This window comes from Dryobates pubescens, chromosome Z (genome assembly GCF_014839835.1).
Source record: "Dryobates pubescens isolate bDryPub1 chromosome Z, bDryPub1.pri, whole genome shotgun sequence".
In the NCBI taxonomy this organism is placed as follows: domain Eukaryota; kingdom Metazoa; phylum Chordata; class Aves; order Piciformes; family Picidae; genus Dryobates; species Dryobates pubescens.
This window is the reverse complement of record NC_071657.1, coordinates 47,387,191-47,405,465: the sequence shown is the minus strand read 5'-3', so window position 1 is coordinate 47,405,465 and position 18,275 is coordinate 47,387,191. Positions and strand designations below refer to the sequence as shown.

General features: G+C 43.2%; 1 protein-coding gene across 1 annotated transcript in view; it reads left to right on the top strand.

Moving 5' to 3' along the window:
- The window catches only part of CNTLN (centlein), a 230,655-nt gene that overhangs the window by 38,784 nt on the left and 173,596 nt on the right, over nt 1–18,275 (top strand). Inside the window, exons 4-5 of the mRNA XM_054177772.1 lie at nt 8,307–8,441; nt 9,027–9,206. Coding sequence (XP_054033747.1) covers nt 8,307–8,441; nt 9,027–9,206 — 315 coding nt within the window. The remainder of the gene's footprint in view (nt 1–8,306; nt 8,442–9,026; nt 9,207–18,275) is intronic.

The window sequence follows — 18,275 nt, the reverse complement described above, 5'->3', positions numbered from 1 at the left end:
TGTTGTCTCATGTAGTGGATTAAAACAAATCTTTCACTGTAGATTGGAAGCTCAGTGATTATGTTTGCAACATCAGACCTCTCATATCTTCTGGGAGTTGCATCCTGACTCATATTCTTTTTGGAAATAGACTTCCTAGTGTTGAAGATTTAGGTTTTTGCTGCCACTTTGACTGTCTTTATATAGTAGTGTACTCTCTAGATTCACAGGGAATCAAAATTAATTTTAATTAAAAAACGTTTCGTTACCTATTTACATGGAATATTGACAGATAATTATAACATCCTTTTGCTATGGAAAGACTCATGAAGTTTTAAGATCCTAGACAAAACAGGATTATTTTCCCCATTCAGTTTTGATCTGTAGTTTTCATAGCTGATTTTCTTGATCTAGCTCAACATGTGATTTTGGTTCCTCTCGATATGCACAATGAAGGTAGTTATTAAAATGTTCTTTTGACGGTAAACAATTTTACACTTTTAAGGAAGGAAAAAAGAAGTGTTTGTAACTAAGGAGATGCCATGGAAAAGGATAAAAATTAATTCTGGGATGACAGTAGTCTTAAACATTAAAAGATGTGCTCCATTATGTCATAGTGTTTCTTTGTACTTATTGTTGCCTAGAACTCTCTGGGCTCCAGCAGTATACTGTGATACTCTATTCTTCACAGCTAAACAAAAGCGTAAAATGAGATTCCTTTGGTTTTCATTAGTGGAAATTCACTTGTTGTATTTGGAAACTTGTACATGGAAGAGCCTTTGGAAGTATGCTTTAGTTATCTTAGTTATGTGAGGGTTTTTTTAACTCCTGAGCACCAAGCTGTCAGAAGCCCCTTGAATGTTGGTCTGTCGTATTGTTTTCAAAGAAGTACAACTGCAGCCAATGCAAAATGTAATTTGAAATTGTTCTTGTGTGGCATTAGCTTATCTTTTATGGTGTCTAGACAGGAACAGTTGATACTGTGGGAACAGATTAATTCCTCAAGTGTCAGGTTCCCTCCTGTGTTGATCAGGTATGGGTTTTTTCTCCTGTTTCACTTGACTGCCAGGGTAGGGTAATCTTTTGGGAAGACTGTGTGACAGTTTTAGGCTGTGCCTTTAAAAAGATAGCTGCAATTTTCGAGCAGGGGACTGGAGAAGTACAAACAAATCCACAGTTGGGTGTAAAAAGGAAAACAAGAGATTATTCTAAACAAATTTCATTGGTCAGATGTGAGATGTACCCTAGCAATATCTCACATTCTTCTCTGATTCTCTCTTTTTCTGCTGGCATGTCTGCTTCACTGGAAAGAGACTCTTATCAGCTAACTTTGCAAAAAAGCATTACTACCTTCTTAACAATGCTTTGAGCTAACTAAAAAACCCTTCTATAACATTTCTCCTTTTCTCTTTTCTTCTAATTAACCAGAGGAAAAATGGGAGGGAGAGATTAGGGGGAAGCAAGGCAGTGTTCTCCGGGACAAGGAGGATTTCCATGATGTTTTCTTTGTAAATATATGTATAATATTGTAAATACTGCATATTTGTACATATTCATTGCATTCCATTGTAGAGTGTAGTTGTTTCTTGTATAATACAGCTTTCCATTTTGCTTCCCTGACTGAGTTAGCTGAGCTTTTGTTAATGTGGGTGGGTTAAACCATCACATTACACAAAACAATTGGCGCCCAACGTGGGGCAGGATTGCTTGATTTGTTTCTGCTAAAATTAGGGGCGCAAACATGAAGTTATTTTGTATTCTGTTGCATCTGATCTTTTCTGCTTTAAGTGTGGCTGTTTCCAAAATATTATCAGATTTCTGTTTGATAAACTTGGGAGATATCTGATGTATAAATTGTACCTTTGGTTTAACTATAAAATTCAGCTTCTCTGTGATCGATCCTGCTGTTGGTAATAATTAATGTGTTCTTGTTAATGGCTCTGCTCTGCAAGAGCATTTTTAAACACAGACTTAGACATAGGAGAAGCAGTTCTAACTCAAATCCAGAGATTTCTAGTGATGAGGACATAGGAAAAGCAGTCAGAAGCAGATTGGGAGAAGCTATCGGTAAGGCATCTCTGAATGGGGCTATCAGCAAGTCTGGCAATCAGCCAGGAGCAGTGGCAGCATCTAAGATGTCGGCTGCAATGTCCTCGGCAGCCATTACAGAGGCAAAACTATTTCCTTCTTCATTGTCAGGACCGGAAGTGCCTCTGCAACAGCTGCTTTGCCTCAAATCCTGTCAGCTTCTGTTAAACCTTCTGTAAATTCAAACACAGCCCAAATTAAGCAAGTAGCGGCTTTAGGTAGCGGCTTCCCTGACTGAGTTAGCTGAGCTTTTGTTAATACAGGTGGATTAAATCATCATAGACTGCTTGTATTCTCTGCTGTAAGAATTCAGACTTTACTCTCTTCCCCTTGTTATATAAGGTAATTCATAGGTTGAAGAAGCAAAGTGCAAAAACAGCAGCACAGGCAAAGGCAGATGACATTTACTTAACTGTCTGTACCTCAGAATTTCTTCTGTATGCACCTTATTTCTACGTGGTGACAGCTCCTGAGTAATACTGCTGGTTTTTTCCCTTTATAAACATGTGAAATGACCAGATATGAGAGTAAAAGTTCAATTCATTTAGGGGAAAAGATAAGAGCATACAAAGTGGTACCCAAGAAAAGTGTTTTGAGAACAGAACAGTATTTTTTCCACACAGGTATAAGTTACCTAAGTAAAGTTTTACTACTGGTGCAGTAGATGACTTTGTAGATGACTCAGATGAGTTTGCTGCTTAGGGATTAATGTGGTGTATTTGCCTTTTGCTCGATCTAAAGTCTTAAGAGGGTCAGTTGTTGGGTTAAATATTAGTATGCAAGTATAGTTCAGGATAATCTGTCTGATTATCCTGTGAATTATGCAAATTAATTAGTTTATTTGAGTTTAAGATTTAATCTCAGCAATGCAGAGCAAATGTTTGAAATAGCTTCTTAAACTTTTTTAACCTTCATCCTCCATTCATGTCACCAATCATCCTCCAAATTGTGGGAAAATATCCCATTCCGAACAGGACCCAAAATTACTTGATTTCACTTCACAAATACATGTATGCTTACCAGTTTCCACATAGTGTGTAATGAAATGAAGTATTAATGTGTACTCAAAAACTAAATGCTTTGAAAAGCTGGAGCTGTAGTTTGAGATTTTCTGAAAGCTTGTGTTTCAGAATTTTTAATTCTATTAGAGCCAATAGGCTATCAGATAGATAGAATTTCTGAGTTCTTTTTTTTTTTCAAATAGGGACCTTGTCTTGATAGATGTTAAATAGCTGAAAGGGAGAATTGAAGGAGCCACTTACTCAGATTCTATGAGGACCTGGGGAATGAGAAGGTGGAAGCATACTAATGCACAGTCATACCTTTTAGAGGTGCAAATAAATATTCTCTGCCAGCCACAATTTGTTGTTATAACTGTTGTAATGTATCTAAAGACAGAATATTTTCTGGTTTAAATAATGAAAATTTTGCCTGGAATCTGATAGTTCAAAATAGGGAAGAGGGGGGTCCTTAGTTATGAAGAGGTGTCTTAATTTCATTGTCCGTTCCTTATATGATGAGCCAGCGGGGAAGGTGACCGGCCTGGATAACCAAGCAGCTCCTGAAGGAATTAAGAGGAAAAAAGAAGCTGTATCGCCTTTGGAAGGACGGGAAGGCTTCTCGTGATATGTTTAAGGATGTTGTCAGATTATATAGGAGAAAAATTAGAGAGGAAAAGGCCCAGTTAGAACTTAAACTGGCCACCTCTGTGAAAGATAATAAACAGCATTTTTACCAATATATTAAAGCTAAAAAGAGGGGCAAGAAGAACCTCCATTCCTTATTGGGCCTGGAGGGGAACACTATAACTGAAGATAAGGATAAGGCTGAGGTCCTGAATACCTTCTTTCCCTCAATCTTTAACAGTAAGGCAGGAGGAGTTCAGGACAAGTGGCCTCCTGAGCTGGATGATAGGGTCAGGGAGCAGTGTATTGCCCCGGAAATCCATGAGGAATTAGTTCAGGACCTGCTGAGCCACTTGGATACTCACAAGTCCATGGGACCGGATGGGATCCATCCTAGGGTGCTGAGAGAGCTGGCAGATGAGCTGGCCAAGCCGCTCTCCATCATTTTCCACCAGTCCTGGCTCACCGGTCCCAGATGACTGGAAACTGGCCAATGTGATCCCCATCCACAAGAAGGGTCAGATGGAGGAACCCAGAAACTCCAGGCCAGTCAGCCTGACCTCAGTGCCAGGGAAAGTGATGGAGCAAATTATCCTGGTGGCAATAACTGCGCACCTGAAGGATGGCCAAGGGCTCAGGTCCAGCCAACGTGGATTTACGAAGGGCAGGTCCTGCCTCTCCAACCTGATCTCCTTCTATGATCAGGTGACCCGTCTGGTGGACGTGGGGAGGCCTGTGGATGTAGTCTACCTGGACATCATCAAGGCCCGCACCACAAACTGCTGTCTAAGATGTCAGCTCGTGGCTTGGACAGGAGCACTCTGTGCTCGGTTAGGAACTGGCTGGAGGGTCGAGCCCAGAGAGTGGTGGTGAATGGTGCCACATCCAGCTGGCGGCCAGTTACTAGTGGTGTCCCCCAGGGATCAGTGCTGGGCCCAGTCCTGTTCAATATCTTTATTGATGATCTGGATGAGGGAATTGAGTCCATCATCAGTAAGTCTGCAGATGACACCAAGTTGGGAGCAATTGTTGATCAGTTAGAGGATAGAAGGGCTCTGCAGAGGGACCTCTACCGACTGGACAGATGGGCAGAGTCCAGCATGATGGCATTCAACAAATCCAAGTGCCGGGTGCTGCATTTTGGCCTCCACAACCCCATGCAGAACTACAAGCTGGGGTCGGACTGGCAGGACAGCTGCCAAACAGAGAGGGACCTGGGGGTGCTGATTGACAGCCGCCTTAACAGCAGTGTGCCCAGGTGTATCAAGAATAGTGTGGCCAGCAGGAGCAGGGAGGTCATTCTGCCCCTGTACTCTGCACTGGTTACGCCACACCTTGAGTCCTGTGTCCAGTTCTGGGCCCCTCAGTTTAAGAAGGACATCGAGACTCTTGAACGTGTCCAGAGAAGAACAACAAGTCTGCTGAGAGGTCTGGAGCACAAGCCCTATGAGGAGAGGCTGAGGGAGCTGGGATTGTTTAGCCTGGAGAAGAGGAGGCTCAGGGAAGACTTCATTGCTGTCTACAACTACCTGAAGGGGGGTTGTAGCCAGGAGGGAGTTGGTCTCTTCTCTCTAGCAACCAGCACCAGAACAAGAGGACACAGTCTCAGGCTGCACCGGGGGAAGTTTAGGCTTGAGGTGAGGAGGACATTCTTCACTGCGAGACTCGTTTGCCATTGGAATGGGCTGCCCAGGGAGGTGGTGGAGTCACTGTCCCTGGAAGTGTTTAAGAGGGGATTGGACGTGGCGCTTAGTGCCATGGTCTAGTCATGAGGTCTGTGGTGACAGGTTGGACTTGATCTTTGAGGTCTCTTCCAACCTTGGTGATACTGTGATACTGTGATAATATTAAACGAGTACACTGTAGACTTCATATTGTTACTGGTTAAACAGCATTTTAAATACAACAAAGTTAAAAGGGCAATTCACACAAATAAATAGTCAATAGTAAATAAGACATTTGCTAAATACATAGATTAATTTTACTGCACATCTTCAAATGTATTTTTCATATGTCTTTCATACTAGATTACTAGTACTTTAAATAATGATTCATAAAGAAATTATTTCTGCCAACCGTAGTCTTATAACCAAATATGTGACATTGTTGCTTTTCATATAATTTAACTGATGACACTGGGAAAAGTAGTTTATCAGCTGTTAAGCTAGCTGTCAACATAGTGCTGTGGAAGGGGCAGAGGTTTACTTCGTGCTCAGTAATTGTGCAGAGTAGGGAGAAGAGTGTACATACCTTGAAAAACTGAGCTCAGACTGCTGCTCAGACTCAGAATTGCCCCATCCTTCTTTGGTTACCACTTTGTAAACAGTTTCATTCTGCATTGTGGGTGCTCTGAATAGCAGCATATTGACACTGTTCAGTATGTGGCACAAGTCCTGGTTACCCCAGTGCCGCTTGCTTCATATGCAGGGCTGCTCCCTGTAATTCATAGATTCATAGGATGCTTTGGGTTGGAAGGGTTTAGAGGATTCCAACCCCAACCTGCCATAATCAGGGACACCTTCCACTAGACCAGGCTGCTCAAGGTCTCATCCAGTCTGACCTTGAACAGCTTTAGAGTAGTTGCCTCTCTGAGCAACTTGTTTCAGTGTCTCACCACCCTCACTGTACACAATTTCTTCCCTTCCACCTTTCTCAAGTTTAAAACTGTTGCCCCTCATCCTATCACTACAAGCCCTTGTAAAAAGTCACTTCCTGGCTTTCTTGTAGGCCCTTTAGGTACTGCAAGAATGCTATAAGGTCTCCCTGGAGCCTTCTTTTCTCCAGGCTGAACAAAATCAACTCTTGCAGCCTGGCCCATAGTGGAGGTGCTCCAGCCCTCTGCCCATCTTCATGGCCATCCACTGGACCCATTCCTGTAGTTTGATGCCCCTCTTATGCTGACCTTGCCAGACCTGGACAGTACTCTATTGGGGTCTCACAATGTGCTGGGTTGAGGCAGCCCCCTGTCTCCCCACCACGGGCAGGAATAAAACACTCAGACAAACGGATTGCAAAAGTGATGAAAGTTTAAATAGAAAGCAGTGAATGTTACAGAAAACCCAAAGCGCAGTGACAAAGAAAGATCCCAAAGCAGACCCAGAGGCATCCCATCCCCACCTGAGGGTACACCCGAGACCCTCAGGGCTCCTTCTTCCCCCTCCCTCTGCTGGGCTAGTCTCAGCTGGCCAGGCCTGAGACTGCCCATCCCCCCGTGGCCTTGGGCCTAGCCAGGCCCAAAGCCAGCAGACATCTCCCCCAGTTACTGGCTGACGGAGGAGGAAGAAAAGAGAAAGTGCTAGACCCCGCACTGGATCTTATAGTGGTGCAAAGAATCATGGTAGGAAATACACACAATTTCCTGCGTCCATCCCTCTGGGCTGGACTTCTGGACACAGGAAGTGAACACACCAGGGGGGCACCCAGCTCAAACTGCAACACACAAGTACAGAGTATGTGGGGAGAATAGTCTCCATTAATATAATAACAGGTGAGATATAATACCTGTGTTTCTTCCTGTGAGTAAATTTGAGTTCAGTGATGACAGTTACTTTTTTTCCCCTAATTGTTATGTATAGAGTTAACATAAATGGCTGTTTAATGTGACTTCAAATGCATAGTTTAACATGTTTTTTCTCCAGCATGGTTTCATTTTTTTTTCTTGTCTGACATATATATGAATCGGATTTAACCATTTGGAGGTTGAAAACCTATATGTATGTTACCAGCAATATTGTAAAATAATCAAAAAGTATACCCTGCTGTTGGAAGTTTTATTGTTTCTCAAAACATTTCATTTAGCTTGTATATTAGAAGCAAAGCAGCTGTATTTTATGTCCTGAGATAGAAGTTTCATCTGTTTCCTACTACAGTTACAGTGTTACTGTTAGGAAGACATTTCATCTGAATGCAATTTTGATTTAGGAAGGGAAAGTGGGAAGGGGCAAAACAGTATGTGGGATTAAAACAGACTTCTTAAGAAAAATGCAGAGTTCTAATAAGCATTTAAGAGTAGAGGGTGTTTTAATACACATGACATGAGAATGGAGTATTTTTGACAATGGTGAGATTATACTATACAGTGGGTATATTAAACTGTTGTTTGTGTTGACCAGGATCGTATTATTTTCCCTGAGAAGTAAATTCAGTTAGCCTTAGAACTATTTTGTATCATAATCATGGTTTTTATTCTTGTTTCTTAATCTTATTTCAGGCATTCATGAATTCTGGAAATCTTCAAACACTAATATTTAGCTTGTTTTCTGGTATAGTAAGAGTGCAAGTGAAACAGTGTTATAATGTATTCTTAAGCAGAAATACAGTGTGTCTGCAAATGACCATTTTTGTCTAAGCTTGACTGAATAGTTTCCATTCAGTTCTGCATTTGTGGACTGTTTTGTTTAGTAGCAGCAAGGTATTCAGTTCCTGATTTATGTTGTTGTGTTGTTACAGTCATGCAGTTTTGTATATAATTAGTACAAATGAAATTAAGATAATGCCTATGCATACCAGATTGCTACATTTCATCGGTCTACAATGCAGTACATGCATGTTCTTTCAGTGTTGCTTTTTCTCTATTAACAGTTTAAACATTTTTTTTTCAATTTTTAAAAATAGAGACTCACAGGGCAGCAGCAGGAGATAAACAACTTAATACAGAGAAAAAGTGCTGTGGATGAGGAAAATGCCCGTTTGAAGAATGAATGCAGTAACTTGAACCAGAAATTTAAAGATAAAAGCCAAGAACTTAAGGTATATTGACTTGTACATAGTTTCATAAGACTGTAGCTTTGAAGTAGATCTTTAAGCAACGTCAGCCTTTGTGGCACAGAAAGTGACAAGCTTGGAGAAAAAATTGCCTTAGGCCTTGCTATACCTTACCATTTTCTCACATACCAACTCTGAGGAAGATGCTTTAAAGCTAGGAATCCAAGCTTTATAACTTTCAGATAAATAGTTAATGATGGAAATGGAGCAAAGAAAGTAGGAGTGTGAAGATGTGGCTTCATGTAATTAGATTCTGATGGGACTGGCATTATTAATTGATAAAGCTGAGGTCTAGGAGGATATGTCTGTGTGGGTCTCAAAAATAGCTGGGGACAGCATCAAAGGCAGCTTGATCAATTAATGGGCTCTTTGCAAATGTGTACTCATCAAAGCTGTCATCCAGTTAAAAAATATGACCCTTCCACCTGCATGAAAGAGGCCAATAAAAGTACACAGGTGACCTTGGCCATCAAATATAGAAGTTGCTGTGAGGGTAAAACTACACAGTTTGTATTTGCTGATTAGTTCTCACTTTTTTTGTTTATCGGCCCTTGTGGTACTGTTCTACAGGACACTGAGGAGTGTGCACAGAAGAACGAAGAGCAAAACAGACTGGTTATAAAAAACCTGGAGGAGGAAAATAAGGGATTAAATGCATGCTGTGCTGACCTGATAAATGACCTGGAGAAACTGAGGAAGCAGGAGGCACATTGGAGAACAGAAAAATATGGCAATGATGCCAGATTAAAGGTATGAAACGGAATGGACTCGTGGATGTTATTTTAGAATTAACTTCTCCAGACATTTTCACTACAAGTTATTTTCTTTAAATAACAAGTTATATATTCAAACTACCAGTAGGGACTTGCATTAATTTGCATTCCTTCACTTAAGACCCACAGCTTTTTAAAAATTGATGTTGCAAAGCAGGAATCTGACTTCAAATAGTCATCTTAAAATGTAATCATTAAAAAATAAAAGATACTGTGTTTTAAGATAAAACATATATGTAAAAAAATAAGAGCTTAGAAGTACTGTCATTCACAATTTTTTTCTCAATGTGTAATTGACTTATGTATAATGTGGTTGCAGTAGACCTGGTACTTGCTGTTTTGGAAAAACACTTTAAAATTTTAACTGCAGTTTTGAATAAATGGTGTCCCGGCCTCCAGAGGGCTCCATTCTATCAGAGGCCTTATTATTGCATATCATATATTATAAATTATTTTCACCATTTATGATAAAATGAAAAAAGGAAATAATTGAGTACATAGTACACAATATTGTATCTTTTATTTAAAGGATACTTTGTCCTGTTTGCTTGTGAATCTTGGCAAGCTCTTTATAATTTCTGTAAGAAATAAGGCATAAGCATGGTATCAAAGTGTTTGATTGCTACTTATATGGACTTCTGTAAGCAGATTCTATTTATTTACATAGGCAGTGAACACATACAGCACTGTGCTCTTGTATACTTAGGAAAGTACATGACATTCTGGTATATTCATGTATTCATATATTTAGGTACTAACTTACCTAGTCAACATCTTGCCCAGAAACATCTTGTTTTCCTGTACTGGCAGTTCAGTGTTTCTGGTGACACTTCCAATTTTTGTGCTGATGCAACTGCTATGTAAAGAGCTTCATTCAGATCTGTTAACGGGGAAGTGAAATTCTTGCAGACTGAGGCTTTTAAAGTGGTTACAATGAAAGGATTATAGAATTCTCAGGACAACAAATAGTTTACTGATGCTTTGGGAGATAATCTAAAGAGCAATAAATTGGTTTAATAATTTTCAAATTGTCAAATGTAGTTCTTGTAACATTGCACATATTATTGAAAACAATTGTTATCCATACCTTCAGTGGAAACAGAGTGATTTTTAATGAATCTATCTTCCTGACTAATAAGGCATGCTGAAGAGTGAAAGGTGGATCACAGTCATGTGATGTCAAGGATGGGAATAAGTAGATTTGGTGTTTCAGTATGGGTTCACAAGCAGGTTGAAGTGATCTTTAGAGTATGACAGAGGAAATATTTTGAGGTGATTTTTCCTGAGCCAAATAGGAATAGCACACACCTGGCCATGCTGTTCACAAACAAGGTGGAACTCATTAAGGAAATAGTCATCAATGACAACCTTGCCTATAGTGGCCATGAAATTGGGAAGATCAATATCCTGAGAAGATGAAGGAAGGAGACTAGCACAGTACAGGTGCTAGCCTGAGAACCCCGCCTGAGAAAACTTTGGTCATACACTTCATTGAACCAGCTGAACTGCATCCAAGGGTGCTGAGAGAGTTGGCTCAATACTAGAGAATAAATATTGGATGCCAGATAGGCTGTTAACGAGATGCTTATAAATAGAATAGAATAGAATAGAATAGAACAGAATTAACCAGGTTGGAAGTGACCTTTGGGATCATTGAGTCCAACCTATCATCCAACACTATCTAATCAACTAAACCATGGCACCAGGTACCCCATCAAGTCTCTTCCTAAACACCGCCAGTGATGATGACTCCACCACCACCTGGGCAGCCCATTCCAATGGGCAGTTACTCTTTCTATGAAGAACTTCTTCCTAATATCCAGCCTATACCTCCCCTGGTGCAGCTTTATCCTCTTGTTCTGGTGCTGGCTGCCTGAGAGAAGAGACCAACCCCCACCTGGCTACAACCTCCCTTCAGGTAGTTGTAGACAGCAAGAAGGTCTCCCATGAGCCTCCTCTTCTCCAGGCTAAGCAACCCCAGCTCCCTTAGCCGCTCCTCATAGGGCTTGTGCTCCAAACCCATCATCAGATTTGGTGCCCTTCTCTGGACATGTTCCAGCAAGTCACCATCTTTCCTAAACTGAGGGACCCAGAACTGGACACATTACTCAAGGTGTGGCCTAACCAGTGCTGAGTACAGGGGCAGAATAAAGAATAATAATTTCCTTATCCATAGAACCCAAATACAATCTTATCACACTACATGATACTGGGCTGCAGACGATATTCTAATATATACACCCGAAAATAACATATCCCTGAAATTATTTAAAAGTAATTTATGTGCAAATTCAATGATGGAATTTTATTGTTCTCAAGTGATAATAAAAATGGTTATAGATAAAAGTATTTGGAATCAGAATCATAGAATTGTTAGGGTTGGAAGTGGCCTCAAGGATCATCTAGTTCCAACACCCTGCTATTGGCAAGGACCCCTCACACTAGATCAGGTTGCCCAGAGCCACATCAAGCCTGGCCTTAAAAACTTCCAGGGACAAGGCTTCCACCATTTCCCTAGGCAACCTGTTCCAGTATCTCACCACCCTCATGGTGAAGAATTTTTTCCTAACATCCAATCTGAATCTACCCATTTCTATTTTCGCTCCATTCCCCCATGTCCTATCAGTACCTGACACCAGCTTTCTTGTAGGCCTCACCAGCTTTCTTGTAGGCCCCCTTCAGGTATTGGAAGGCCACAAGAAGGTCACCTCAGAGCCTTCTCTTCTGCAGACTGAATAGTCCCAACTCTCGCAGTCTGTCCTTAGAGTAGAGGGGTTCCAGGCCTTCTCTGGACACCTTCCAGCACGTCCAGATCCTTCCTGTAATAAGGGCTCCAGAACTGGACGCAGTACTCCAGGTGGGGTCTCACCAGAGCAGAGTAGAGGGGGAGAATCACTTCCCTCAACCTGCTGGCTACACTGCTGTGACAGTTTACACAGTATCACAGTATCACAGTATAACTAAGGTTGGAAGAGACCCCAAGGATCATCAAGTCCAACCTGTCCCAACAGACCTCACAACTAGACCATGGCACCAAGTGCCACGTCCAATCTCCCCTTGAACACCTCCAGGGACGGCGACTCCACCACCTCCCTGGGCAGCCCATTCCAATGACGAACGACTCGCTCAGTGAAGAACTTTTTCCTCACCTCGAGTCTAAACCTCCCCTGGCACAGCTTGAGACTGTGTCCCCTTGTTCTGGTGCTGGTTGCCTGGGAGAAGAGACCAATCCCTTCCTGGCTACCACCACCTTTCAGGTAGTTGTAGAGGGCAATGAGATCACCCCTGATCCTTCTCTTCTCCAGGCTACACAATCCCAGCTCCCTCAGCCTCTCCTCATAGGGCTTGTGCTCAAGGCCTCTCACCAGCCTTGTTGGCCTTCTCTGGACACATTCAAGTGTTTCAATGCCCTTCTTAAACTGAGGGGCCCAGAACTGGACACAGGACTCTAGGTGTGGCCTAACCAATGCAGAGTACAGGGGCACAATGACTTCCCTGCTCCTGCTGGCCACACTATTCCTAATACAGGCCAGGATGCCATTGGCCCTCTTGGCCACCTGGGCACACTGCTGGCTCATGTTTAGGCAGCTGTCAATCAGCACCCCCAGGTCCCTCTCTGTTTGGCAGCTCTCGAGCCACTCTGACCCCAGCCTGTAGCTCTTCATGGGGTTGCCATGGCCAAAGTGCAGCACCCGGCACTTGGACTTGTTAAATGCCATGCCATTAGACTGCCCATCTGTCAGTCAGTCGAGGTCCCTCTGCAGAGCCTTTCTACCCTCTGACAGACTAACATCTGTTCCCAACTTGGTGTCATCTGCAAACTTGCTGATGACTGACTCAACCCCCTCATCCATATCATCAGTGAAGATGTTAAAGAGGATGGGGCCCAGCACTGATCCCTGGGGGACGCCACTGGTGACTGGCCGCCAGCTGGATGTGGCACCATTCACCACCACTCTCTGGGCTCGGCCCTCCAGCCAGTTCCTAACCCAGCACAGAGTGTTGCGGTCCAAGCCACAAGCTGACAGCTTATCCAGCAGTTTACTGTGGGGGACGGTGTCAAAGGCCTTGCTGAAGTCCAGGTAGACTACATCCACAGGCCTCCCCACGTCCACCAGATGGGTCACCTGATCATAGAAGGAGATTAGGTTGGAGAGGCAGGACCTGCCCTTCCTAAATCCATGTTGGCTGGACCTGAGCCCTTGGCCATCCTTCAGGTGCGCAGTTATTGCCACCAGGATAATCTGCTCCATCACTTTCCCTGGCACTGAGGTCAGGCTGAGTGGCCTGGAGTTTCCAGGTTCCTCCATCTGTCCCTTCTTGTGGATGGGGACCACACTGGCCAGTTTCCAGTCATCTGGAACCTCTCCAGTGAGCCAGGACTGGAGGAAAATGATGGAGAGCAGCTTGGCCAGCTCATCTGCCAGCTCTCTCAGCACCCTAGGATGGGTCCCATCCGGTCCCATGGACTTGTGAGTGTCCAAGTGGCTCAGCAGGTCCTGAACTAATTCCTCATGGATTTCTGAGGCATTACACTGCTCCCCGACCCTATTACCCAGCTCAGGAGGCCACTCATCCTGGACTCCTACCTTGCTGTTAAACATTGAGGCAAAGAAGGTGTTCAGGACCTCAGCCTTTTCCTCATCTTCGGTCACCGTGTTCCCCTCCAGGTCCAATAAGGAGTGGAGGTTCTTCTTGCCCTTCTTTTTAGCATTGATATATTTGTAAAATTTCTTTTTATTGTCTTTCACAGAGATGGCCAGCTTCAGTTCCAGCTGGGCCTTTGCCTCTCTAATTTTATTCCTACATAATCTAACCACTTCCTTGAACATACCTCGAGAAGCCTTCCCCTCCTTCCAAAGGTGATACAGACTCTTTTTTTCCCTTAATTCCTCCAGGAGCTGCTTGCCCATCCAGGCCAGTCGCCTTCCCCGCCGGCTCATCTTTCGGCACATGGGAACCGCCAGTTCCTGTGCCTTCAAGAGCTCCTGTTTGAAGTAGGTCCAACCCTCCTGGACCCCTCGGTTCATGAGTGTTGGTACCCAGGGAACTTTACAAATAAGTTTCTTAAAGAGGCTGAAGTTTGCCCTCCGGAAGTCCAAGGTGAAGGTTCTGTTGGTGCTCCTCTCTATTTCCCTGCATGTTGAAAACTTCACTATCTCGTGGTCACTGCACCCTAGGCAGCCTCTGTCTCGGTCTGGAGAGGGAAGGAGACTGAGTTCTTTGAATATTCCTGTGTTGTGAAATTAAAGGCATAAGCGAAGCCAAAATATCAACAGCTAGACTATTTATTACATAAATAAAATGGAAATAAGAAGGGGAGAGGGAGAAGATAGAGAGGGAGAGAGAGAAGAGGGAAGGACTTATAAAGGTGCTGCAGGAGATGCTGGGTTTGTGCTGAGGCTTTGGCTGGAGATGCGATGTGAGGTGCTTGTAAAATACAGCTTTCCATCTGCTTCTCCATCTGAGTTTAGCTGTGCTTTATGTGGGTGCGGGTGGATTAAACCATCTCACCACTACAAGAGTGCATTACCACTGCACACTTGATGCAGCCCAGGATGTGATCGGCTTTCTGGGCTGCAAATGCACATAGGAAGTATCATACCTTTTACTGCTCTGTATTTTTGTCAAAAATCTGTTTTATTACTCATTATATATAACTGAACTGTTAGGTGTTTAGACTTAACTGTGTTTAAAATAGTACTTACTTTGCCTTAATATGTTTTAAATGCTTGAATTCTAAAGTCTGTATGACCAATTGAAATTAGCTTTAATTTGAAAATCAGGAGATTTCATGTTTCACTTAACTTTGGTCTGCATTTATGCAATGTATTAACTAAAAGGCAACATAATAAAGTCCATATGACATTAAAAATTGGGGATACTCAGAAACAAGAGTTTTAAAAGTTTGCACAGACTTCTGCCTTAGGTACAAAAGCTCAGCTGAACACCTCAATAAATGATATTTCAGTATGTAAGTTCTGTGCATAACCAGTCCCTCTTTGCCCCAGTCTTCATGTTTTACTCCTTAAGTAATGGTTCCATGAAAAGTCAAGTTTTCAAAATTGATACAAAAGATTGAACTGTTTAATTTGTTAATAGAAATAAAAATCTGAGGTTGCTTCTCTCACAACTGGGACAAAGTAGTCAAAGGTACTTTTAAATACCATTTCTAAATTCTAAAGTTGCATTTATGACAAATTAATTTGTTACCTGTTCTTTGCTGCAATGGATGATGCGAAAAATAGCCAATGAGATTTATTCACAGAAAATGGGAACTTCTACCATCTTTATTAACATATACAATAACTTTTAGCTGCTGGGGAGAAAAAAAAAGCAGAAATCTAAGATGATTTGGTTGCAGAGTATAAATACCTTATTGCACTCAAGCATTTTCATATGTTGATAGAATAGAATAGAATAGAATAGAATAGAATAGAATAGAATAGAACAGAATAGAATAGAACAGAATAGACCAGGTTGGAAGAGACCTTCAAGATCATCGTCTCCAACCTATCAACCAATCCAACCCACCTATTCAAATAAACCATGGCACCAAGCACCCTATCAAGTCTCCTCCTGACACCTCCAATGATGGTGACTCCACCACCTCCCCAGGCAGCCCATTTCAATGGGCAATCACTCTCTCTGTATAGAACTTCTTCCTAACATCCAGCCTAAACCTCCCCTGGTGCAGCCTGAGACTGTGTCCTCTTGTTCTGGTGCTGGCTGCCTGGGAGAAGAGACCAACATCCACCTGTCTAGGGTCACCCCTGAGTCTCCTCTTCTCCAGGCTAAGCAGCCCCAGCTACCTCAGCCTATCCTCATAGGGCTTGTGTTCCAAGCCCCTCACCAACTTTGTTGCCCTTCTCTGGACACGCTCCAGCAAGTCAACATCCTTCCTATACTGAGGGGCCCAGAACTGGACACAGGACTCGAGGTGCGGCCTAACCAGTGCAGCGTACAGGGGTAAAAGGACATCCCTGCTCCTGCTGGCCACACTGTTCCTGATGCAGGCCAGGATGCCACTGGCCCTCTTGGCTGCCTGGGCACCCTGCAGGCTCATGTTCAGCCTACCATCGACCAGCACCCCTAGGTCCCTCTCTACCTGGCTGGCCTCCAGCCACTCTGACCCCAGCCTGTAGCTCTGCATGGGGTTGCTGTGGCCAGTGTGCAGAACCCGGCACTTGGATGTGTTAGATCTCATGCCGTTGGACTCTGCCCATCTGTCCAGCCTATTGAGGTCCCTCTGCAGAGCCTGTCTACCCTCCAGCAGATCAACTCCTGCCCCCAGCTTGTCATCCGCAAATTTACTGATGATCGACTCAATGCCCTCATCCAGATCATCAATAAAGATGTTAAAGAGCATGGGGCCCAGTACTGATCCCTGAGGCACACCACTAGTGACTGGCCGCCAGCTGGATGTGGCACCATTCACCACCACTCTCTGGGCTCGGCCCTCCAGCCACTTCCTAACCCAACGCAGTGTGTGCCCATCCAAACCACAGGCTGATAGCTTGGCCAGAAGTTTGTTGTGGGGAACGGTGTCAAAAGCCTTGCTGAGGTCCACGTAGACTACATCTACAGCCTTCCCCACATCCACCAGGAGGGTTACCTGATCCTAGAAGGAGATCAGGTTGGTCAGGCAGGACCTGCCCTTCCTAAACCCATGCTGGCAGGGCCTGATTCTTTGGCCATCCTGTAAGTGCTGTGTGATTGCACTCAAGATGACCTCTTCCATAATCTTGCCTGGAACTGAGGTCAGGCTGACAGACCTGGAATACCCTGGCTCATCCAACCGGCCCTTCTTGTGCATGGGCACCATGTTGGCGAGCTTCCAGTCTTCTGGGATGTCTCCAGTGAGCGAGGACTGCTGAAAAATGACAGAGAGTGGCTTGGCCAGCTCATCTGCCAGCTCTCTCTCTTATCATTCTGAAATCTCTTGTTATCTGAGAAAAAATAATATTTGCTACCTAGCCTTTGGGCTTCAGTGATGATTCATGAGTCAGGTACACCAGGTATGTAGCTGAAATTTATTATGAAGCTAAAACTTTTCTTACCTCTTTGACTCACAAATTTTCCCATTTCCTCACAGTGCTACTGTTATTAATAGGACATAATGATTCTTGTCAAATTCAGTGAATTGGGTTGTAACATACTTGTGATATGTATCCAAGAGATTTTTGTGTTATTTTAAAGAGAGACAGTTATTCACTTCTCAGTTGTAAAAATATTTTGGTACCTTCAGTATTTGAGATATTTTTACTGAAGGGGAAAAAGTACGCATTTCTTTATTTCTTTAATGGAAATGGAATAAATGGAAGATAAACTAAATGTTGTTGGCAGTAAATTAGGGGGTATTTATTTAAAATTATTAATAAATCCTGTAATATTTGCCTGAGAGCAAGTTATTTTATTTGCGAGTAGCATAATACCGAAGTAGGTCTAAGGCCACTGCCACTTTCTGAAACATATTTGTAGATATTTGTCTCGGTCCAGAGAGGGAAAGAGACTCAGTTCTTTTGAATATTCCTGTGTTATGAAATTAGAGGCACAAACATGGCCAAAATATCAACAGCTAGACTATTTATTACAAAATAAAGTGGATGGATCAGAAGGGGAGAGAGAGAAAATAGAGTGTGAGAGAGAGAAGAGGGAGAGAGAAGAGGGAGAGAGAAGAAGAAAGGAATTATTTTACCACACCCCTCACCCCCCAAGACAGTTTGAGTCTGTCGAGGAAAGGTGCTGTAGGAGATGTTGGGTCTGTAGAGGAAGGGAGCTGCAGTTTTGGCTGTAGAAGAGATGTTGTCCTCCGAGCAGCCTCTTCAGCTCCATAAGTTGCAGCAGACAGAACTTAGGACACGGAGAGAGGGTTCCTCTTGGTCTGCTTCTTTCTGGCTCCATGGTGATGTCTTTGTCATTTTTTCTCTCCTGGTATTCTCTCCATTTTTCTTCAGAGCAGCATTCCCCTGGGCTTTTCCTTCTTGTTGGAGAATGGCTCAGAGAGAGAGGATGAGGACCCCTGGAAGCGCTGCACAACCCAGTC